At 53.9% G+C, this 23,009-nt stretch overlaps 2 protein-coding genes across 3 annotated transcripts; both read left to right on the top strand.

Moving 5' to 3' along the window:
* Positions 1-2,058: 2,058 nt before the first annotated feature.
* Positions 2,059-11,827, top strand: Dact3 (dishevelled binding antagonist of beta catenin 3). The gene is made up of 4 exons (XM_020170842.2): positions 2,059-2,396; positions 7,719-7,815; positions 7,949-8,101; positions 9,564-11,827. Exons 1-4 carry the CDS (start codon positions 2,148-2,150, stop codon positions 10,994-10,996), a joined length of 1,932 nt encoding a protein of 643 aa, XP_020026431.2. The 5' UTR covers positions 2,059-2,147; the 3' UTR covers positions 10,997-11,827.
* On the top strand, positions 2,309-22,491 carry Gng8 (G protein subunit gamma 8). 2 transcript variants are annotated; one of them, XM_020170854.2, is made up of 3 exons: positions 2,309-2,396; positions 21,844-21,929; positions 22,302-22,491. In XM_020170854.2, the coding sequence occupies exons 2-3, from the start codon at positions 21,846-21,848 to the stop codon at positions 22,428-22,430; spliced, it is 213 nt and encodes a 70-aa protein (XP_020026443.1). In that variant the 5' UTR covers positions 2,309-2,396; positions 21,844-21,845; the 3' UTR covers positions 22,431-22,491. The 2 variants fall into 2 exon arrangements, with proteins under 2 accessions (XP_020026443.1, XP_073913867.1); XM_074057766.1 differs by lacking the exon at positions 2,309-2,396 and adding an exon at positions 20,711-20,750.
* Positions 22,492-23,009: the final 518 nt, after the last annotated feature.

The raw sequence follows: 23,009 nt of genomic DNA, 5'->3' as shown, positions 1-23,009 counted from the left end.
AGGAAAATCCAGTTCTAGCTTCACCCCAGACACCAAGTACTAAGAAAATTTTGGGTCAAGCTCTTCGTACCTGTTATCAATTGTTGGAAAATTATTTTTTGAAATGTTGCTGATCAAACCCAGGGCCTTGCAACACTAGTTTTGTTTTTTTTCTTGGTGGGACTGGAGTTTGAACTCAGGGCTTTGTGTTTGCAAAGCAGGTGCTGTACCACTTGAGCCACACCTCCAGTCCATTTTGCTCAGTTTATTTTGGAGATGAGGTCTCTCAAACTACTTGCCCTGACAGGTCTTTGAACCTTGATCCTCCCAATCTCAGACTCCCAAGTAGGTAGGATTACAGGCGTGAGCCACTGGAGTCTGGCATGCCCTTCGTGTTGTTGTTTTGTTTTGTTTTGTTCTGTCTTTTTTAGATAGGGTCTTACTATGTAGCTCAGACTGGCTTTGAACTCATTCATTACCCACCCAGCCTGGCCTCAACTCTCCATCCTCCTGACTCAGCCTCCATAGTGCCAGAATTACAGGCAGAAGCTACCATGTCCTGATTAGGTCTGTCTTGAACAAGAGGAGGACTGAATAAAATTTGTCTCTGCTAAAGTCCCAAATCATTTTTCTCCTAGTTATTTATTTTTTTGCTTATCAAACCCTTCCATGGGTCTTTATACGTGGAAGACACTGCTTCAAGAACTTGACAAATCTATCATTCAGTCTTCACAACAACTCTATGAAGTACCGATGAAGAAAATGTGGCACAGAGAGGTCAAGTACATTTTCCGAGGTCACACAGCTGGAAAATGGCAGAGCTGTGACTCACCCACAGTCTCTAGCTTCAGAGTCTTTGTTCTCAGCTACTTACCGCTCCATCTTACCACCAGAAGATCGCTTAGTGCACGAGCTTTTAAGACGTCAGGATCTGTCTGAGAAATGGGTGTGAAAACTGGAGTTAGATCAAGAGGAAGGAAGGTTGTAGGGAGGCACATGCAGCGTAGTGACACAAGCCGACCGCCTGAGGGGGCTCTAGCCCAGCTTGACGGGCATAGGGAGGCAGGAGGAAGCCTTGGAAACCAGCCTGGCTCTTAGGACCAGAGGATGCTGAGAACAGAGCATCTTAGAAGGCTGAGAACAAAGCCTCTTAGAACGTGGAACAAAGGCCCTGGGATCGCAGGCTGGTCGAGCACACAGTCCACAGCACCTGGGAGACAAAAGACGCTTAGATTCTGCTCTGGTCAGATCATAGCATCTTCCATCCAGAGTCTTCTATTTCCAGAATTTGGGACACAACCCATCTTAGAAGCAAAGATCGGTCCCATAATGCACCTTGCATAAAGCTCAATGCACCTTGCTAAAAAAATAACTTCAATGCAGCAAGAGCAGAACATTGAGCCAAGCACCGGGGGTCGTTCTAAGCGAGTTCCACACCAGTGGAGCCAGCCCTGTTTAGAAGCTTAATTTTATCCGAGGATGTCGGGTCAGTTTACAGCCGAGTGCTGGGAAAGCTTCCTGGAAGAGGAGGCGAAATCAGGGCTGGACCCTCGAAAGCCATCCTCTCTCTGCGCAGCCGCAGACACTGAAAGTTAGGAAGGGGAGGTAGGAGCAGCTGCCAAACTGTCACGTGGATCCATTCTATATTTATAGCCCACCCTTCCCCTCTTGCGGGACAGTCCAATGGTAGTCAGCGCTCGCCCGCAAGTGGGCGGAGCTAGCAGCAGAACTGGGAGGCACGCACCAATGGCGTTGGAGCAAGGGCGGGCTTATTTCATTGTGACGCGAAAGGGGGCGTGACCAGGTCCCAGAGGCCGGCGCACGGGGGTGGGGTGGGGTGGAGGGTGGAGGGGGGCGTGGCAAGACTGCCTGGAAGCCGAATGAGTAGGTAACTACGAGCATGCGTCGTGCTGGGCGGCGCGGGTGCTCCGCTGAGCATCTTCGTAAAGGAGAGCATCGACCAATAGGAGGCAGTTGCTGTGCCGCTGGGGGCGTGCCCATGTAGATAAGGCGCGGGTGGGCGGCCCAATGGGCGGGCGTCTATGCAGATTAGACGGTGACAGCCCGGCCAGCGGGCGGGCGGGCAGGAGGGTTGCTGGGGCGGGGAGGTGGGACCGGGAGAGGGGTGGCCGTGGGGCCCGGCCGGGCTGGGGCGGGGGGCCGCAGCCATGATCCGGGCCTTCTCGTTCCCGGTGAGCCCCGAGCGGGGCCGGCTCAGGGGCTGGCTGGAGGGCAGCCTGGCCGGGCTCTGCGAGTTGCATTGGCTCCGAGAGAGACAGGAGTACCGCGTGCAGCAGGCGCTGCGGCTGGCCCAGCCCGGAATGGGGGGCGCCGAGGCCGAGGACGAGGAGGACGCCGACGAGGACGAAGATGCTGCGGCCGCGCGCCGGGCCGCAGCGGCCCTGGAGGAGCAGCTGGTGAGGGGCCGCCTGTCCGTCCGTCCGTCCGTCCCTCCACCCCCGTCTGTGTGTCTCGGTTGGATGCTCAGACACCGGTCTCGGGGGGGAGGGCAGGGATGAGGAAAGGATAAGGGGATGGCATTGGAGACCCCGGAGTCCCAGCCGTGGGTGAGACCTGGGGAGAGGGGAACTGCATGGCCTCCCTGGGGCCGCGGGAGGTAGATGGGCCCTCCACCCTACTCCCCCTCCCCAGGGACAATACTGGTCGCCAAGTATGTGTCAATCCCGGGTCCAAGTACTTTGCACGGGGTGACATCTTGCAGCCTGGGAGATAGAGGATGATAGTCCCCATTTTACAGAGAAAGAAACTGAGGCTCAGACAGGAAGCGACTCACCCAAGGTCACACTGCCGGGATCCAAACATGCCTCCCTCTGGGCCCCGCCACCAGGGCTCCATCTTCCCTAAGTCCCGGTGTGCTTGGAGATCTCTGGGGGAGGGGGCGGGGGGAGGGGATCCTAGGGCCTCTGGAGGAAGGGATCCCTGCTGGGAAGGAGCTCACAGTCCGTGAGGACCCTATAGGCATCCTGATGGCCTGGGGACACTTCCTCTTTCCTACCTGGCCCCAGCCCTCCTTAACCCAAGAGGAGGCCAATGAAGTCTAGCAGGGTGGTCTGACTTCTGGTCACCCTGGGTGCTCTGATGGTGGAAGATGGGCAGAGGGGCTGCAAATCAAAGGAGTCTCCAAGTCTCCAAGACCCCTTTCTGGGTTTCCCTCTGTCCCTACTGCATTTCTGTCACTTTCCGACTGCTTCTCTTTTTCAACCCAGTCTCTGTCACCGTCTACCGGCTCTCTCTGTCTCTCTCTCTCTCCTCCTCTCTCTCTTCCTGTCCCTGTCTCAGTCTCAGTGTCTCTCTTCCCCTCCCCCCAGCCCACAGACCCTGGCTCCTCTGGCAGATCCCGTCCCCAAGCCTGTGTGTGGCCAGAGCTTCCCGTTTGGGGAAACCTGAGCCGAGGTTGGGAGTTGGGGGTGGGGAGGGGGCTGTCTCTGCTGCTGACCTCGACTGCCCCCTCCCCAGATGGGAAGTGGGGAGGGGGACTGCAGCCAGACGCCGGCGCGGCCGCCCAGCCCCTCCCCCGGCCGCGCCGGGAGTGGGACCCTGCACATTCTTCCCGCAAGCAGAAACAGCTGTGGGAGGCCCCACCCCCTCCCCAAGTTAGGGACGAGTGGTGGGGGCTGTGGGGGCTTTCACCAGCTCCCCCTGCCCAAGCCGCCCGGCCTGGGGAAGGCGCCTTCAGCCCTCCAGGAGAGGGAGAAGGGACCAGGATGGGTCCTCGGTCCCTCCACCCCACTCCGTCCGCATCTGTCTCCCTCTTTTCCACCCGTCTGTCTCCTCCCTCCACAGCCCTCAGCCCTCCAAGCGTGAAGTGGCCTGTCCCCTCCTAGTCATCAGTTAAAAGCTGGACCCAGCATCGGGGAGGAGGCGGTGGCAGGCGGGGGGAGGGAGACAGCGGCACGCAGGGAGGAGCGGAGCGGCGCTAAATATAAACGCCTCCAGTGGGGGGGGGGGTTCCGGGGTCCTTCTGAACAGGGTTGGGGCCGCTTCTGATCCCTGCACCCCGTCTTAGAGGACTTAGCCACGTCCCCAGCTCCTAAGACTGAAGCCAGACTTGGTGAGTTTCTGATAGGAATGCTCAGGCTACCCGGTAAAGACTATGACTGTTGCAGAAAACAGGCATGAATCCTGGGAGTGGGGTGGGGGGTTCCCTGGGTCCTGTTTACTCCCAGGAAGGAAACCGGTTCCTTGCAGCAAGGAGGACTTAAGTTAGACTTGCAGAAGGACTTCCTAACAGAGCTAACAGGGCACTGGACACTGCTAGGGAAATGGAAGGAGAGGAACACACGTGTGGCAAACTTGGGATAAAGGGGTGTCCAGGGGTTCTTAACCATGCTCTTGTGAAGCCTGCCTGAGCCAGATGGCCTGCTTGTAGAAGGGCTTGCAAATTGAAAAAAAAAAAAAAGTTGAGGATATTGTGCAGAGGCAGGGAACAGTACTCAGTTCCCTAGTTTTAAAAAGAGTTGTACAGGCTTGGGGGTGTGGCTCTAGTGGTACAGTGCCGGCAAGTGCAGGCCTTGAGTTCAAACCCCAGTACCACCAAAAAATTAAAAAGCTGGAGGGAAGGAGGTTAGGTTTGCATAATGGGGGAAGGGGATTAGACTGGAGAAAATATTTACGGGGTCTAGATACGGGAAGGAGACCCCAGACTGTCTGTCCCCCAACTTCTGCTCTTCCCTGAAGTGGACAAATTTAAATGTGACCTGTAGAATTTACCAAAAAACTGTAATTTTGCAATATATTTTTAATTGTACAGGCAGTACTTTAAGGTATTCCTTATAGCTTTCATGTAATAATGCAAGCTAGCATTTATTAAGTGCTTAAAGGAAATGCTTTTTTTTATTTTCGATGGGACTGGGGTTTGAACTCAGAGCAAAGCAGGTACTGTACCTGCCTTGAGCCACACCTCCAGGCCATTTTGCTCTGGTTATTTTGGAGATGGGGGGGGTCTCAAAGTATTTGCCGGGACTGTCCTTGAACTGTAATCCTCCTGATCTCAGCCTCCCAAATAGCTAGGATTACAGGCATGAGCTACTGTGCCTGGCAGGAAATTCTCTTTTAACTCATTTAATCCTCATAACAACCTGTAAGAGGCTGAGTCACATGAGGCGCGTGTTACAGATGAGGAAACTGAGGCTCTGAGAGGTTCAGTCACCCATCCAAGGTCTCTCAGCTGTGCAATGGCAGAGCTGAATTTGAACCTTACCCATGTGGCGCTAAGTCATACCTCATTCTACCATCCAGTCCCTTCATCCTTCCATGACTCCTGAATTCACCTGTCCCCTGAGGTCACCACTGCTGTCACCTTGGCTTGAGTCCTAGAACTCTTCCAATGCTCTATAGAGAAACAGTTTACATACCAGGAAAGAAGTGGAGGGCTTTTTTTTTTTTTTTAACAAATTCTAGTTTCTTGGGGGACACCCAGAGATGTGCCTCTCAGCCAGCAGCACCCCAACCAGAAGTCCTGGAAGTAAGACTTGGTAACTTGTTTTTTGTTTTGCAATACTGGGATTTGAACCCAGGGCCTCTTGCTTGCTAGGCTGGTGTGCTACCACTTGAGCCACACCCCCCAGCCCTTTTGCTTACTTACTTTTCAGATAGGGTCTTGTGCTTTTGCCCCCGGGGCCAGCCTCAGACCATGAGTTTCCTACCTCTGACTCCCAAGTTGCTGGGATTAAAGGTGTGTGTCACCACCCTGGGTCCAGTAGTATGAGTTTTAACAAGCCCTTCAGGTGCAGTCATACTTAATGACATCTCAGTGAACAATGCACTGGATATAGGAGTCTCATAAGATTGTATTGCGTAGTGACATTGGAGCTGTCTCAGTTTAAGTACATGCTGTAATGTTCCCAGTAGGATGAAATCACTTAATGATGCATTTCTTAGCATGTGTCCCCATCACGAAGTGACAGGTAGCTATGATTCTGATTCACTTGCTCTCATGCTATGCATTCTGCCCTCCTGCTCAGTGCTGAATCTTCGTGACAGCTCTATCTCCATGACATCTGCCTTACTTCCTCTTATCAGCTGTGTAGTATTTCACTGCATCAACTATATCCAGAACTGTCCTTTGTGCCAGCTACTGTCCTAGGTTCTGGGAGGAGGGAGCAGGAATCTCTACCCCAGTGAGAAATCACGTCCCAGTGAGAGAGCCAATAAACAAGTGAACGCCCCAATGTATAATTTTAAGGCATGAAGACTTCGTTACTGCTATGTAGAAAAAAAAAAGGCAACAAGATCCAGAATGACAGGGGAGCTAATTTGGAAAGCTGTCGGAGAAAGGATCAGAGGTGCTGGGGATAAGAGTTTGCCAGGCTACATTCCAGGAACAGTGAGGAGGTTAAAGTGGCTGAGGCAGTAAGCCAGCCAGTGATTTGGAGGTGGGGTGCGGGGGCATGGCATGGTCCATGACTTTTTTAGCTACCCCTAATGCGCAAATCGGTTGCTTTTTGGGGATTCTGCTCAAAGTTGATTCTGCCAGGGGCATTTCTGCCTTCTCAGGGCAGTCTCTGTAGGAATGACTGTCGCATACACGGGCTCAGAGGGAGGCTTCTGTTCTGGGGAGGGGAGGAGGCAGGGCCCAGGAGTCACCGGAATCAGAAGCTGGGGTGGGGGGGTTGTGCCTGCGGGAGCTGGCCAGTCTTTCTGCCCTAAATAGGCAGGGCTGGGTGGCTGCCCTCCCGGCCCCTCCTCCCTCCTCCCGCCCTCTGCCGGCCAGACAAGCCGCTTTTGTCTGAGGGTCAACCGTCAACCCCAGGCTGCTGCTAGCTCAGGCCCTGTGCTGTGTTCCCTGACTGACCCACCTTCTCTCTTCCAATAGGAGGTTAAGTCCCGGTGTCTTGGAGACCTGTCTGTTGTTTCAGCTCTTACCCCCCCAACCCTCTAAAAGGTCAAGGTCACTCCCTTGGAAGGGTCTTCACTTTCATTGATATATGGGAATGAGGAGCTGTGGACAGACACTGGGGGCTTCTGGATGGGAATGGAGCCAGGGCAGGAGGAGAACCAGGGACAGAAATTGCTGGTGATTACTGGTGCAGTACCAGTAAGTCTAGACTCATAGGAGGACTTCCAGGAGACACAGGGGGTGGAGTTTTTTCTGGGGGGAGTACATGGATTGTGGTCAGTCTATTTTATCTATATGAGGGAGTCTGTCTGCAGCAGGAAGTTGTTACAGACATTTCACAAGAGTCTTCCTCTGGTAATAAGGGGTCGTGGTGCAAGATGGAAGCCCCTGAAAAAGATGGTCAAAGCCTAGGAGAAGGCAGACCCATGGCCAAGGTATCTGCTGTCTCCTGGACACCACCTTTTAGCAGTGATCTGTTCATACAGCAAGAAGACCTGAAGTTTGATTCCAAGAGGGACTTTATTTAGGACAAAGATTTATTTTGGCTTGTGTCAAAGAGGGATGTTCTAACAGGGTGCTGTGAGCAAAGATGGTGGAAGGAATGATGGAGAGGGGACTTTTGAGGCCTCATTGCACCTAAGAGCAAATGAGATGGAGCTGCAGCATGAAGGACAGGAGTTAGACAGGGAGAAGGACTTTCTAATGGTGATAAGAGATTTTGATCTTGAGGAGGTCCTGGGGCTCAAGTACTGATTTTATCCTTAGGAAGTTGAAGCCTGTCAAAATGAAGCTCTGTTATGAAGTCACGAAATGGGGATGGGGGGAAGGTGGCAGGGATTCTGGGGATGTTCTGACCATCCCACTCTCCCCATGCCCTCAGGAGGCCCTGCCTGGGCTCATCTGGGACTTGGGCCAGCAGCTGGGAGACCTGAGCCTGGAGTCTGGGGGCCTGGAACAGGAGAGCGGGCGCAGCTCTGGTGAGCATGGGTGGAGGGGATCGGGGCTGCCTGGGACACCCCAATCTTTCCCACTGCCTCCTATCTCTCAGGCTCGCCCTGTCTCTCCCCTTCTTACCTCCTGATTGTCTCTTGGCTTCTCCCTGGAATCCAGGCTTCTATGAAGACCCCAACTGTACGGGAGGCCCCGATTCACCCCCCTCCACCTTCTGCGGGGACAGTGGCTTTTCTGGATCTGGCTCCTATGGACGCCTGGGTCCCTCTGAACCCCGGGGCATCTATGCCAGTGAGAGGCCCAAGTCTTTAGGTAAGGTGGGTGGGATGTGGGCCGTAAGGTCTAGGAAAGGACAGTGGTTTTGAGCACAGACTTCTGAGTCAGACCTGGACTCCAGTTCTGCCTGTCACCTTCACTCTTGGTTTGATTCTCAGCATCTCTCTTCCTTCTGGGCCTCAGTGTGTCCATCTGTTAAGATGGGGTAATAAAATTGTCTATCTCATGGGGATTGTTTGAGTACGCAGAGAGCCTTTACCTAGGCATTGGGCTTGTCTGATGGTAGCTGCTTGGCAAACAGGAATTGTTACTTACTCTCACAAAGAAGTTTTTGTTTGTTTGGTTTTTGGTGGGACTGGGGTTTGAACTCAGGGTGTAGCTTGCAAAGCAGGAGCTCTACTGCTTGAACCACACCTCCAGTCCATTTTGCTCTGGTTATTTCCGAGGTGGGGTCTCAAGACCTATTTGCCCAGGCTGGACTTGATTGAGCCTTCCTCTGATCTCAGCCTCCCATGTAACTATGATATAGGCGTGAGCTACCAGCACCTGGCTTTTTTTTTTTGGTAGTACTGGGGTTTGAACTCAGGGCCTTGGACTCACTAGGCAGGTGCTCTACCCATGTGAGCCACACCCCAAACCCTTTTTGCTCTGATTGTTTTCAAAATAGGTGTCATTGTGACTGCCTGGACCTTGATCCTATTTGTTCTTCCAGCATAGCTGGGATGACAGGCACCAGCCACCACACCCACTCATTGGTTGCAATAGGGTCTGAGAAACTTTTTGCCGGGGCTGGCCTCAAACTGCGATCCTCCCGATCTCAGACTCCTGAGGCATGAGCCACTGTGCCCTGTGACACAGGAAATTGTTGAGTCCCTATTATGTGTCATGCTAGTGCTATGGAAGGCGGGAGGGCTACAACACATCAATTAACAAGACAGACAGATGCCTGCTCTCATGGAATGGATATTCTTGTTGGAGAAAATATACAAGATAAGTAAGTAAAATACACAGGGTACTAAATACTGGTACGTACTAGGGCCATGACAAAATATACACCAAGGAAAGGGATGAAGAAGTGTCCCTTTGAGTTTGGAGAAGGAACTGTCATATTAGAAAACCTATCTTGGGGTCTCATGTAGAGACCCTATCCCAAGATAGGTCAGGGAGCCCTCTTCAGAGTGGCTCCCTGAAGTGACATGGTGGGCCAAGCAGATATCCCGGGAGAAGAGCTTCCCAGGAAGCAGGGATAGCAAGTGCAAAGGCCCGGAGGCCAGAGCGAGGCTGTCCTGTGTATCCAGGAGGCCAGTGTGGCTGGAGCTGTATGCACATGGAGGAGAGGGGTAGGAGGTGAGGGTGAGAAGGCAGGGTGTGTGACGGCTTTGTTTTACAAGGGAAGGAGTGAGCAGATGGGGGGGGGGGTCAGCCTGGTATCCCAGGCTGGATGAGACAGCACTTTGAGCACCCCCCTCTCTCCCTTTTTTCTGCCTCCCTCCCCTAGGAGACGCCAGTCCCAGCGCTCCGGAGTCGGTGGGCGCTCGGGCGGCGGTGCCGCGGTCCTTCTCGGCGCCCTACCCGACGGCGGCGGGGTCCGCGGGCCCGGAGGCCTGCTCGTCGGCGGAGCGGCGGGCGCGCGCGGGGCCCTTCCTCACGCCCAGCCCCCTGCACGCGGTGGCGCTGCGCAGCCCGCGACCCTGCGGCCGCGCGCCCGCCAACTCGCCCGACGCGGCGGCGGGCGCGGCGCGGCCCCTGGACGGCTACATCTCGGAGCTTCTGCGCAGGCGCCGCCGCCGGGGGGCGGGCCAGCCCCGGACCAGTCCCGGGGGCGCGGACGGGGGTCCGCGGCGCCAGAACAGCGTGCGCCAGCGGCCGCCAGACGCGTCCCCGCCCCCCGGGGGCGCGCGACCCGCGCGGGAGCCCTCGGTGGAGCGCGCCGGGGGTCGCGCCGCCAGCCCGGCCGCCTTGAGCCGCGCCTGGGCCTCGCAGTGGGAGGCGGAGGCGGCGGCCGAGCCCCCCGCGCCGCCCGCGGCCCCCGAGCCCCCCGACAGCCCGGCCGAGGGCCGCCTGGTGAAGGCGCAGTACATCCCGGGCGCGCAGGCCGCCACCCGCGGCCTCCCCGGGCGCGCCGCGCGCCGCAAAGCGCCCCCGCTGACCCGCGGCCGCAGCGTGGAGCAGTCGCCACCCCGGGAGCGGGAACGCGAGCGGGATCGGGACCGTCCCCGGGCCGCCGGCCGCCGCGGACGCCTGACCGAGGCCTCGGGCCGCCGGGGCTCGCCCAGGGCTCGCAAGGCTGCGCGCTCCCAGTCCGAGACCAGCCTGCTGGGCCGCGCCGCCGCCGCCGCTCCTCCCGGGCCCCCCAAGTACCCCACGGCCGAACGGGAAGAGCCGCGGCCGCCGCGGCCCCGCCGAGGCCCGGCGCCCACGCTCGCGGCCCAAGCCGCCGGCTCCTGCCGCCGATGGCGCTCCACCGCCGAGATCGACGCCGCCGATGGCCGCCGCGCCCGGCCCCGCGCCCCCGCCACCCGCGGTCCCGGGCCGGGCCCGTCCCCGTCCGCCCCGCAGCGCCGGCTGCTCTACGCGGGCTGCGCGGGCAGCGACTCCGAGTGCTCGGCGGGGCGCCTGGGGCCGCTCGGCCGCCGCGGGCCCCCCGGTGGTGGTGGCGGCGTGGCTGGCGGCTATGGCGAGAGCGAGTCCAGCGCCAGCGAGGCCGAGTCGCCCGCCTTCAGCTCCGCCTCCAGCGACTCGGACGGCAGCGGTGGCCTCGTGTGGCCGCAGCAGCTGGTGGCGGCCACCGCGGCCTCCGGGGCTGGGGCGGGGGGAGGGGCCCCCGCGGGCCCCGCCAAAGTCTTTGTGAAGATCAAGGCTTCCCACGCGCTGAAGAAGAAGATCCTGCGTTTCCGCTCGGGTTCTCTCAAGGTCATGACCACAGTGTGAGTTGGGGATTCGCTGGGCTCCCCCTCCATGGCCTCTGCACCTCCGCACGCCCGATCTGATCACTGACCCGACAGCACCCACCTTCCAAAGACCACCTTTTTTTTTTTTTTTATTTTTTCCCCTACTTCCAAAGACCCTCACTCCTGCATCCGTAGCAGTCTTGGTTGGAAAGGTTCCCCCCGCCCCACAGGAAGGAATGGGGAGGAGCCCCGACTGCCCACTTCGGCTCCTGGCTTCAAAGTCTAGGGTCACGGAAGTTTCCCTTCTGTGGGCCTCACTTTCCTCATCCGTACAATGGTGTCCATGTATGCAAGGGGGTAATTCAGTTTGAATTTCCCCATTTTAGTTTAGAAGCTTACTCAGTCTGTTACCTTTCACTTCTTTAATTGAGCCTTCTCGTTCCTCCTTTCCCGTGCCCCTTCTCGTTCACAAAGTGCCCCTTCCATGTCCCCGGCCCCTTAAGATATCCCCTTAGCACCCGGATCACAGACTCTGCGTCTGACTGGGTGCCTGCAGAGTGCCCTGGGAAGGGAAAGACCACCGACTTGGGGGTTTTGAGGGTCAAGTAGGAGTTGCCAACACCTGGAAAGGACTCTTTCATCTCTCTTTCTGGACATTTATGGAGGATTGAGAGGAAGGACGATGGTTTCTATCTCATCCCTCTCCCCAGGAGGAGTGAGGGAAGCTGGATGACCCTCAGCTATTCCGATTCAGTTTTTTTCTTTTTTGAAATTACTGTATTTATTATGACGATGGTAACTCCCCGGTGCACAGGGGACCTGATTCTGCGTTTCTCTAACCTCTTTGTAAATAAATGCACAGCGTTACATACTTGGACTCTTGCTCTGCTTTGAAATGGGAGAAGTGCCCCTTTTCCTTTGCACTGACACTTAGTGCCGTCTGTCTGCTTGGGTGTGGCAGGTACTAACTTGGGGTTCAACACCATCTTCTTACCGTTGGCTCTTACTTCAGTGACTCTGGCTTCTGATTGAATTACATTCGCACTTCAACGTGCCTCAGAAGAATAGGAATATGCTTAGCAAGTGTGAAGCCCTGCGATCTAACCCAGGGTCACAAAAAGGGGGGTGTACAGTACAAGAAAGGGACAGCCCCACATGTCTATTTCATCACTGTCCTATGGGTGGAACCCTGGACCTGAGCCATGCCTCCTGCCCTTCTAGGTTTTTTCTTTGCTTTTGGCAGTACTGGGGTTTGAACTCAGGGCTTCACACTTGCAAAGCAGGCGCTCTGCCGCTTGCCACACCTCCAGCTGTGTTTTACTTTTGAGTCAGAGTCTCCTAACTTTGCCTCATCTGGCCTTGAACTTGAGATCTGCCTGCCTTTGCCTCTCCAGTAACAGATTTGCCACCATGCCTGACTCTTCCACCTTCTTCATGTATTTGCACACACATATGAAGCAAAGTAACTACACGAATACCTGTAACTGTATGCCTGTACATGTGCACAACACTGTGTGGATTTATGTAATTGTACATACAGTTAAGTATATGTGTGTGTATACGCAATCACTCAATAGATAATATGAACATTTTTACAGAAATTGGACTATATGAATGAAGAGTTTATCTTTTTAATTTTTTTTTGGTGAAATTCATGCCTGGAAATTTTTTTTTTTTTTTTGGTACTGGGGCTTGAACTCAGGGCCTTCACTTTGAGTCACTCCACCAGCCCTTTTTTTGTGATGAGTTTTTTCGAGATAGGGTCTCATGAACTATTTGGCCGGGCTGGCTTTGAACCATGATCCTTCTGATCATTCCTCCTGAGTAGCTAGGATTACAGGTGCGAACCACTGCCCCTGACTGGAAATTTCTTTATGGAGAGGATTTAATTTTTTTTTTTTGGTGGTGGAACTGGGGCCTGACACTTGCAAGGCAGGTGCTCTACCACTTGAGCCACTCTACCAGCCCGAAAGGATTTCAATTAAGGATTGAATTTCTTTGATGGTTACAGTACCTTTTAGCTTTTCTACTTTCTCTTGTGTCAGTTTTGCCAAGTTACATTCATCTCAGAACTTGTTCATCCATTGACATGGAGGTGACATTGCCCCATCATCTGTTATTGTCCAGGGCTGTATGGATGATTCTGTCATGGGGAGTCCCACATCACCTTACTCTCAGCTCTACCATTCTTTTGCTACTTCAAATCTTTCCACAGTCATGTTTGGTTGGTTTTTTTTGTTTGGTGTCATGGGATTTGAACTCAGGGCCTGGAGCTTGCTGGGCAAACACTACCACTTGAGCCACTCCGCCAGTCTTGCATTTGCTTCTTTGTGCATGTATGTGTGTGTTTCTCTAGGCTTCATTCCTGGAACTAGAATTGCTTGGTTGTTGTTATGGTATGCTCTTTTGGCGTGGGGGTGGCTCCAGTGGTAGAGCACTTGCCTAGAGAGGGCTAGGTCCTCAGTTCAATACCAAGTAGAGAGAGAGAGAGAGAGAGAGAGAGAACAGGGCTGAGTGGTGCAAGACCCTGAGTTCAATACCCAGTACTGCCACATAAACCCTTTTAAATTCATACTGCCACTGGCACCAGTGGCTTACGCCTGTAATCCCAGCTACTCAGGAGGCAGAGATCAAGAGGATAAAGGTTCAAAGCCAGCACGGACAAATAGTTTGCAAGACCCTATCTCAAAAAACACATCACTAAAAAGGGCTGGTAGAGAAGCTCAAGTGGTAGAGCACCTGCCTTGCAAGCATGAAGCCCTGAGTTTAAACCCCAGTACTACCAAAAAAATAAAAATAAAAATAAGGAAGTTCATACTGCCCCACTTTTATTAACACTGCCCCAGCTGACTTTTTTTTTTGGTGCTTGGACCCCCAGCCCTCCAACTGACATCGCTAACAGCAGTTTTTGAGACCGCCATTTTCCTACCCCTTCATCAAACAATAGATGTCATCAATAATTTCATCTCCTCCCTCTTCCTCTTCTATTTCCTCCTCCTCCGCCTCTTCTTTTTCTTGAGACAGGTCTTGCTATGTAGTCCTCAAACTCTCCATCCTCCTGCCTTTTTTAAAAAAATTTTTTTTAATTTTTTTGCAGTTCTGGAGTTTGAACTCAGGACTTCCATCTTGAACCCTTTTTTGTGATGTTTTTTTCGAGATAGGGTCTTTTGAACTATTTACCTGGGCTGGCTTCAAATCTCAGTCCTCCTGATCTCTACCTCCTGAGTAGCTAGGATGACAGGCGTGGGCCACCAGCACCCGGACATCCTCTGGTCTTTTGAGTGCTGGGACTACAGGCATGCACTTCTAGGCCTGACAATCCTGTTCATTTTAACAGTCTAGTTGTTTTAATTGGCATGTCTATTTCTTTGAGGTGGCACACAACTTTGGTGTACTTCTTGGCACTCGTATTTCCTTTTATGTGAATTGCCTGTTGACATTCTTCACCTATTTTCCTATTGGGTATGCCCAACAATTACACCATTTCCTGGATTTTTTTATTTTATTTTTTTTGGTGGCACTGGGGTTTAAACTCAGGGCCTCATGCTTGTGAAGCAGGCTCTCTACTACTTGAGTCACTCTGCCAGCCCTCCTGGATGGGTAAATGGAGGCCCATTACTCTCCTGGTTACATGGCAAAGGGAAGGCAGGGCTGGAACCCAGCCCTCACCTGCTACAGCAATCAGAAGAATGGTATATGTTGCTTTCTTTGTCTCCCTTGGTGGTCTGTCCCCTTGTCCCTTTGAGCAGGAACCTGGCCTGTTGAGTTCTACTGTGTCCCCAGCACCCAGCCAGGCTGTGGGGAATACAGCAGGGGACAAATCAAAGAAAGTTCAAGCTACTTGGGAGTCTGAGATCAGGAGGATCAAGGAGATTTGAGGCCAGCCCAGGAAGTAGTTCACGAGACCCCATCTCAAGCAATAGCTGGGCAAAGTGGTGCATGCCTGTCATTCCAGCTATGTGGGAAGCTGAAAATAAGAGGATCATGGTTCAGGCTGACCTGGGCAAAAGAGAAGTGAGATCCTGTCTCCAAAAATGATCTAAGCAAACAGTGGTAGAATGCCTGCCTGCCTTGCAAGCACAAAGCCCCAATATGGCCAAAAAAAAACAAAAGGAGAAAAAGTCCCTGCCCCGTGGAGCTTCCATTCTAGTGGGGTTTGGAAGATAAGCACATTATTCTATTGTTGCCTCTTTTAGAGTAGTGTCCCCCTTTTTGTTGGTGGTGGTGGTACAGTGATTTGAACTCATCTGCCTGCCAGGCAGTCGCTCCGGGTTTGAGCCATGCCCCCATCTGTCAGCCTTAAAAAAGAAAAAAAAAAAAACAGAAAGAAAGGAAGTTTGTTTTTGTTTGTTTTGTGGTGCTGGGGATTGAATCCAGGATTTTTCGTCTGCTAGGCAAGCGTTGTACCACTGAGGTATGCCTCCAGCCATTTTGTCCCTTTTTTAAAAATTTTGTTTTTGCTTTTCTTTTTCTTTTTTTCTGTTTTTTGGCAAGGTCTCACCATGTAGCTCAAGCTGGCCTGGAGCCCACTATGTAGCCCTGGCTAACCTAGAACTCAGGATCCTCCTGCCTCAGCCTCCTGTGCCCATTTTATGAGAAACAGAGGTGCAGAGGTTTAAGTAACTTTTCCAAAACTCATAAGTGGTAAAGCCAGGATTTAAATTCAGGCAATGAAAAAAGTAAGTAAATTCAAGCACCAGGTATTATTGTCTCCAAAGTATGCTTTTTTCTTTGGTGGCACTGGTGTTTGAACTCAGGGCCTCATGCTTGCCAGGGAGGCCCTGTACCACTTGAGCCACTCCACCAGCCCTGCATTTTTTTTTTCTTTTTTTCCAGTGCTGGGGTTGGAATTCAGGGCCTCGCACGTGCTAGGCAAGCACCATACCACAGAACCACACTCCAGCCATTCCAGAACCCATATTCCTACAGTGGTTACCTGCAAATGTTTTATTTGCTATTTGCATTATCTCTAAAAAGGTACACAGGGAATTAGTCACAGGGGAGGAAGCTGGCAAATTAAATAAATTGTACAAGCCAGGCTGGTGGCTCACACATGTAATCCTAGTACTTGGGAGACTGAGATCAGGAGGACCAAGGTTTGAAGCTAGCCTGAGCAAATAGTTCATGAGACACCCCCCCCCCCAAAATAACCGGAGCAAAACAGACTGGAGGTGTAGCTCAAGCTTTGTAAGTGTAAAGCCCTGAGTTCAAACCCCAATCCCACCTAAATAAATAAATAAATAGTACAATTTGTTAAAGGTAATGAGTACGGGAGAAAGAAGATATACATATGAAAGAAGTGAGTAGGATTTAGGAGTTTGAGAAATCAAAGGTCTATTTGAGAAGGTGACCTTTGAACCGAGGACTGAAGGAGGTGGAGAATGAGGCTTATGGAAATCTTTGGGAAGAATATCGCAGGCAGAGCTGGTTGCTGGTGGCACACGCCTGTAATCCTAGCTGCTCAGGTTGCAGAGATCAGGAGGCTCACAGTTCAAAGCCAAATGGTTCATGAGACCCTATCTCGAAAATACCTATCATAAAAAGGGCTGGTGGAGTGGCTCAAGGTGTAGGCCCTGAGTTCAAACCCCAGCACTAGAAAAACAACACGAAACAAAACAAAAACAAAAACAGGCAGAAGGAACAGCCAGTGCAAAAGCCCCGAGACACAACTGTGCTGGGCACATTGGCAAGACAACATGGAGACCACTGTGGCTAGATCAGCAGGAGTGAGGAGGAGAGATCAGAGGGTGGTAGGCCACATTAGATGGGGCCTTGGGGGCAATGAAGATGATTTTGGTTTTTACTCCAAGTGAGGTGGGAGCCATGAGAGAATTCTGAGCAGTAGAGGGACTTGTTTGTTTGGTAGTACTGGGCTTTGAACTTAGGGCCTTGTGCTTACTAAGTAAGTGCTCTACCACTTCAGCCATGCCTGCAGCAGGCTTAAGAAAGACTTTTTTGTTGTTGTTGGTCGTGAAGAGATTAACAGCTTTATTGACATGTAATTCACATACCATAAAATTCACCCAGTTCAGTGGTTTTTAGTATGTGTACAAGTTAGTGCAAGCAGTCCTAGAACATCTGCATCATCTTGAAAAGAAACCCTGCATTCCTTAGCTCTCATTCCCAACCTCCCCAGTCCCTGGCAACCAATTTTTTATTAAGGCAGGGTAACTCTATGTAGACCAGGCAGTTCTCGAACTCTAGATCCTGCTGCCTCAGCCTCCTGAGTTCTGGGATTACAAGCGTGCACCACCAGGCCCAGCTGGGACTTAGTTTTAAAAAGGGCCCTTCTGGCTGCTCTGCAGGGAATAGGCTGAGAGGGACAGAGACACAAGCCAGGAGCCCAACAAGGAGTCAAAATGGGAGGGCATGGTGGCTGGGCCAAGGTGGACACTCTGACATCCAGGTGGAAATTTTCAATAGACTTTTGAGTACTTGATCTAAGTACTTGTTGCCATTCATTGGTCGTTTCTGTAATAGTTAAAGCCAGAAACCGAATCCGAGTCCAGGTCTCAGGTCTCTCCTCCCCAAAATAGAGTCAACAGTAGGACTGAGCACTAGGCTGTCCCTAGGCTGAGGCGATTCCTATGCAAACCACGGCAGAAGTGAGGCTATCGGCGGGGTGGAAAGATGGCTGAGGTCTGCAGCTGGGCAGAGAAAAGGAGTTTACCTCGCTTGAGGCAGTGTCCGTCTGTGCTTCTCCGTCCCCGCCCCCCCATCCCCGCCCCCCCCCCGCCAGACTTTGGCCTTGGAAGATGAGGCGGAGAAGGAGATTGGGTCGTCACCCTGTCTTCCCGGCGCTAAGCTGGGTTTCCTGCTCGGGGCTGCCCAGGCCACATCTGCTGATGGAAACCAGCTGCGGGAGGCGCCGGGCTCGGCCCGCGCCCAGGCCCCTCCTCGGCGCCGGCCGACCCCACTAGGTGGTGGGGGTTGCGCCTTGGCTCCCCTCCCCCTTCCGCAGCCGGGCCCGGGGCCCTGGCACGTCCGGCGCGCCTGATGCTTTCCAGATGTGGGCCGCCTTCCCCTCCCCGACCTGGCCCTGCTGTGCCCGCAGGGGAGGGGGAAGGGAGCCAGGGTGCGGTACTCGCGATCAAAAAGCTACCAGGGGTCGGTGTCCCCTCCCCTCCGGCCTCGCTTCCCTGTCCAGGCAGTAAAAACCGAATTGGGGTGAACTGTCTGCGGTAGAGACGCTCCTCCCCACCTACACCTCTTCCCTGGGCTCCAGCCTCCGCCTTGTCCCGGGTCCTAATGGTCCAGACCCACAAAGAGCGTAAAGCCCCACCTCCGACCCCGCCCCCAGCCAGACCCCGCCCCAGCTCCACCCGAAGCCTCGCCCCCGGAACACGCCCCCGTTTGGCCACGCCCTCAACGCAGATTCGGACACTCCCACACGTCCCTCCCTGGCCACGCCCCCGCGCGGACCCGATGCCACGCCCCCGGCAGGCTCGCCCCTACCGTCAGGGCCAGTGTTGAAGGCGCTTTCTGTCCGATTTTTTGCCCGCCTCTGTCTCTGTCTCTGTGTCTGTTTTTCTGTCCCTTCTCTAACTCTACGTTTCGGTCTGTGTGTCTGTCCTGTCCCTCTCTCCGTCTTAGTCCCTAAGTCTCCACTTCTCTAAGAGACTGTCCCCGTGTCCCTCTTTCTGCGGCTTGTCTCTTCTGCATCTTTCTCTCCTCTTTTGAATTTCTCTGTCCATCTTCCATCCTCTGCCTCTAGTCCTTGGCTTCCTCCACCTTGCGAGGTCTCCGTCTCCATCTTCGCAGGGCGCTCCCTGCTTCTAAGTCCTCCGGTGGCTTTGGCGCGGGGCGGGGCGGGGCGGGGTGGGCGGCTTGCGGGCTGCGGGTGCCCCCGTGTGGCCGCCAAGGCGGTGGGGGGTGGCCGAGGGCTGGAGGAGTGTGAGCACACAAGGCGTGTGATGGAGAGACAGTGTGACGTGCTGTAGTGTTCAAAGATGACATTGGGGGGTGGTGCGATCCCGGCAGACCAGGAGTGTGTACTCCTGAGAGCTGGTGTGTGACGTCAGGAGACTGTGACACAGACAGAGTATGAATGACAAGGGGAGACTGAGTGGGACTGCATATGTGAGTGATGACATGTAGGTGACCGTGTGTGACACCATGGGGTCAGGGGTTCCCATAGCACCGTGAGATTATTGGTGACTCTATGGGTGACAGTGTGTGGCAATGAGGGGATGTGTGTGATTGGGTCTGAGAGACACTATTTGGGGACTGTATGTGACACTGAAAGATCATATGTGGGAGTGGGAGAGCGTGAGTGACACCGTATGCGAGGGAGGCAGGGGATGAGAGCAGCATATGTCAAAGGCGCAGAGTCAGGGTGAGTGACCTGGGATACCACAAGGGTGTGAGATGTGCAGGGGGGCTGGGTGTGATGGACTGTGTGTGTGTGACATGGTATGTGTCAGCCACATTACTGGGTTGTGAGAAACTGGGGTCTATGTGTGACATGGATGCTGAGAGATTGGCCCTCTGTTGTGATCCCACAGGCAAAAATGTATATAACTGGTGAGCCGGGCTCACGCCTATAATCCTAGCTACTTGGGAGCCTGAGATCAGGAGGATTGAGGTTTGAGGTCAGTCGGGCAAGTAATTTGGAGACCCCATCTCCAAAATAACCAGAGCAAAATGGGCTGGAGATGTGGCTCAAGCAGAAGAGTGCCTGCTTTGCAAGTGCGAAGCCCTGAGCTCAAACCCCCAGCCTAACCAAAAAAGAAAAAAGAACTGGGCACTCAGAGGTTAGTGTGTGTGTGTGTGTGCGTGCATGTGTGTGAGACACTGCAAGAATGCTGAGTGATGATAAGTGAGACAGTGTGAGTGTGACAAGCATATGAGGCACAGACTGTGAAGACTGGCAGAGATTGCAAACATGACAGTGTGTATGTGTGTGAAACACCCAGGCATCGTGTACAACTATGTATAACACCAAAATATGGTGTGTGGGTGTGATAGAGACAGATTGTGTGTGACCCTGTGGGGCAGGAATGTGGAAGATTGTGTGTGCCAACAGAGGGTTGTATGAGTGTATGTGGGCATCATTGGATGGTGACTGTGTGCGCCTGTGTTCTGCGCAACTGCTTGTCAAAGATGTACAAATAATTGCACGTGACTGTGAGACACAGAAAGTGGATGAGGGACTGCAGGAGAAGTTAAAATTGCACATGTATGTGTGGCATTTTGATAGATTGTATGTGACACTGACAACTATGTGCAATTGACTGTGCAAGCTGCCAGTGCTGATGTCCTGCTACACTGTGGGAGATCGTGAGTGACAGTGTGTGACATTTGAGAGACTGTGAGGTTGTGTTGAGCACACGTGCTCATGACACTGTGGCTTTACCGTGTGACCCAGTAAGGTTGTGTGCATCTCTGTGTGATGGACTTTGAGCATCAGTCTGTATGTTGCTGAGAGGGTGACACTGAGGTGATAAGTGTGTCTGTTTGTGAGAGAGGCTGTGTTGGATACACAGAAGTGGCATTGTGAATAAATGCAGGGCACAGGTGTGTGCAGAGCACACCTGTGGGTGTGAGAGATACATAGAGATGCTTACACTCACAGGAAACAGGAGCAACAGAAACAGAGAGGGACAAAGAGGGTAGAGCCCCACACAGAGCACAGAGGACTGGAGAGGGCTTGGAGATGGTGTAGCCTGAGGGAGGAGGCGGGTCCTGAGGGGCTGTGCCCCAGGAGAGGGGGCGGGGCAGGACTGGGAGGGAGACCCAGATGCTGCCTCTCAGCCTCTGCCACCGACAGCCATCCTGGTCCTGAGCATCAACAGGTAGGAAGCTACTGTCTTGGTCTCAACAGCCAGTTTCGGCCACCATCCGTCTGCCCAAAAATGAATGAGTAACTGAGTGAGTGAATGAATGACTTTCTGTTCCATCAGCCTGTCTCCCCTTCTGTTCCTCCTTTTACCCTCTTCTCTCCTCCTTCCTCCCTCAGCTTCCCCTCCTCCCCCCACCCCCCAGCTCTTCCTTTCTCTTTCTCTCTGTCTGGGTTCTTTCTGTCCTCTGTCTGTCTCTCTCCCACCGATCCCTGTCCCCTCCATGCCTCTTCTCCTGCATCACTGTGTCCCTTCCTCTATTCCTCCATCTGTCCCTCTATTGTCCTCGCTCATCATTCTCTCCCTCTCCCCAATCTCTCCATCTCTCTACCTATTCTCAGTCTCTTATTCCCCCTATGCTTGTCTCTTTCCTTTGTCACTCTGTCCCTTCTCTGGTCCTTCCATTTGTCCCTCTCTGCATCCTTCTGCCCCTCTCCCAGTCTGGCTGAGTCTCCCCCCCCCATCCTCCACCAATTCTCTCCTCTGGCTGCTAATGAGCAGAGGAGCCTTTGAGGTGGCCAGGGCTGGGGTGGGGGGTTCCCTGAGGGTGGCAGAGGGGGCAGCTGCTACCAAGGCCCTAATGAGGCCCCCTCTGCGCCCCTCCCGCCGCGATCTTAATTCGCAGTTCTCCCTGGAGCCACCGTTAATTGGCCTGGGGAGGGCCCCCCCTTTTCTGGCTCTTGCTTTATCCCCAGGGGGTGAGGACACCTGGATCCCTAGATCCTGATCTAGCACCTGAGGCCCTCTCCTTCTGGCCCTCCCTCCTCCACCTGCCTTAGCCTCCCATCTGTGCATCCCTCCTTCCTTCCCTGCTGATCTCTGTTCCTCCCCTGCTTGCTTCTAGGTACCCCCATCTGTGCACCCTCCGTCCTCTTCTCCCTGGTCATCATTGCTTTCTCTGTACCTGTCTCTGGTACTCTGTTCGTGCACGCTTCCACCTACGCCCTGCTACTGGGTCTCACCACCACCAACCCTACCTGGGGACCCACACGCGTCCCAACCCCTCAGTCCCCACTCCTGCCAGGCAATAACCCCTTCCTTGCTGCAGCGATGTCAAACAACATGGCCAAGATCGCCGAGGCCCGTAAGACAGTAGAACAACTGAAGCTGGAGGTGAACATCGACCGCATGAAGGTGATGGATCTGGCGGGGGTGAATAGGGTGGGAGCTTTGGGGTCGGGGGTGGGGGTTCTGCACCGGGTTGTGTTAGCAGAGGGGTCCGGAGCCACAGTGGGAAGATCTTCGCAGGAACCAAGAAGGACGAGGGGATGGGGCTTAGAAAGGGGCGTGGCCAGCAATGAGAGGCGTGGCCGGCAGCGGGGGGCGGGACCGAATTTGCGGTGGGAGGATCTCAGGGTACACGAGGGGCGAAGGAGTGGGCTCTGGAAGGGGGCGTGGTCACTCATCAGTGGGCCGGCTGTAGGAGGCGGGGCCGAGCCGCGGGAAGGGGCTTTGAGGGTGCAGCCACCAGGGCGGGACAGCGACCTCTCTACCTGACGCCTTCAGGTGTCGCAGGCGGCGGCCGAGCTCCTGTCTTTCTGCGAGACTCACGCCAAAGATGACCCTCTGGTGACCCCGGTCCCCGCCGCGGAGAATCCCTTCCGTGACAAGCGCCTCTTTTGCGTCCTACTCTGAGCCCTCTGGACCGCTTACTCTCCCCCGCCAAAGTATGAATCCAATAAACTTGGTGACTGTGCTGGTACCTGTGCTTTTGGGGAAACTGAGGTACGCGTAGAACTTGCGGCCACCTTGGTGGGGGGGGACCGTGTCCCTTCGCATTTCTTAGGATGCTTTGGGAGTACAAGTCCACAAGTCATTTTCTAGGAGGAAATGAGCATTTAGGTCTCTGTCCTTCACAATCCCATCCTGAACTTATTTCATTGTCCCAGCAGCTCCAGAGAGCAGCTGCTACCTGCATGGTGCCTATTTTACAGATGGGGAAACTGAGCCTAAAGAAGTCCCTTACCCCTGGCCCTGGTGGCTCACACCGGTAAGTCTAGCTGCTTGGGAGGCTGAGATCAAGAGGATCTCTGTTCAAGGCCAGCCGTGGCAAATAATTCATGAGACCCCCATCTCCAAAACAACCAGAGCAAAGGGACTGGAGGTGTGGCTCAAGTGGTAGAGCACCTGCTTTGCAAGTGTGAGGCCCTGAGTTCAAACCCTAGTCCCACTGAAAAAAAAAGAAGTCCCATACCCAAAGCTACTGAGCTCAGA

This window comes from Castor canadensis, chromosome 16 (assembly GCF_047511655.1).
Source record: "Castor canadensis chromosome 16, mCasCan1.hap1v2, whole genome shotgun sequence".
Lineage (NCBI taxonomy): Eukaryota > Metazoa > Chordata > Mammalia > Rodentia > Castoridae > Castor > Castor canadensis.
This window is presented reverse-complemented; position numbering and strand designations above follow the sequence as displayed.

Bases quoted from the DNA above. Each gene is read 5' to 3' on its own strand.
- Dact3 (XM_020170842.2), top strand. From the start codon at position 2,148: ATGATCCGGGCCTTCTCGTTCCCGGTGAGCCCCGAGCGGGGCCGGCTC. The intron at 7,816-7,948 runs GTGAGCATGGGT...CCTGGAATCCAG, and splicing joins GGAGAGCGGGCGCAGCTCTG to GCTTCTATGAAGACCCCAAC. The intron at 8,102-9,563 runs GTAAGGTGGGTG...TCCCTCCCCTAG, and splicing joins TGAGAGGCCCAAGTCTTTAG to GAGACGCCAGTCCCAGCGCT.
- Gng8 (XM_020170854.2), top strand. From the start codon at position 21,846: ATGTCAAACAACATGGCCAAGATCGCCGAGGCCCGTAAGACAGTAGAA. The intron at 21,930-22,301 runs GTGATGGATCTG...TGACGCCTTCAG, and splicing joins TGAACATCGACCGCATGAAG to GTGTCGCAGGCGGCGGCCGA.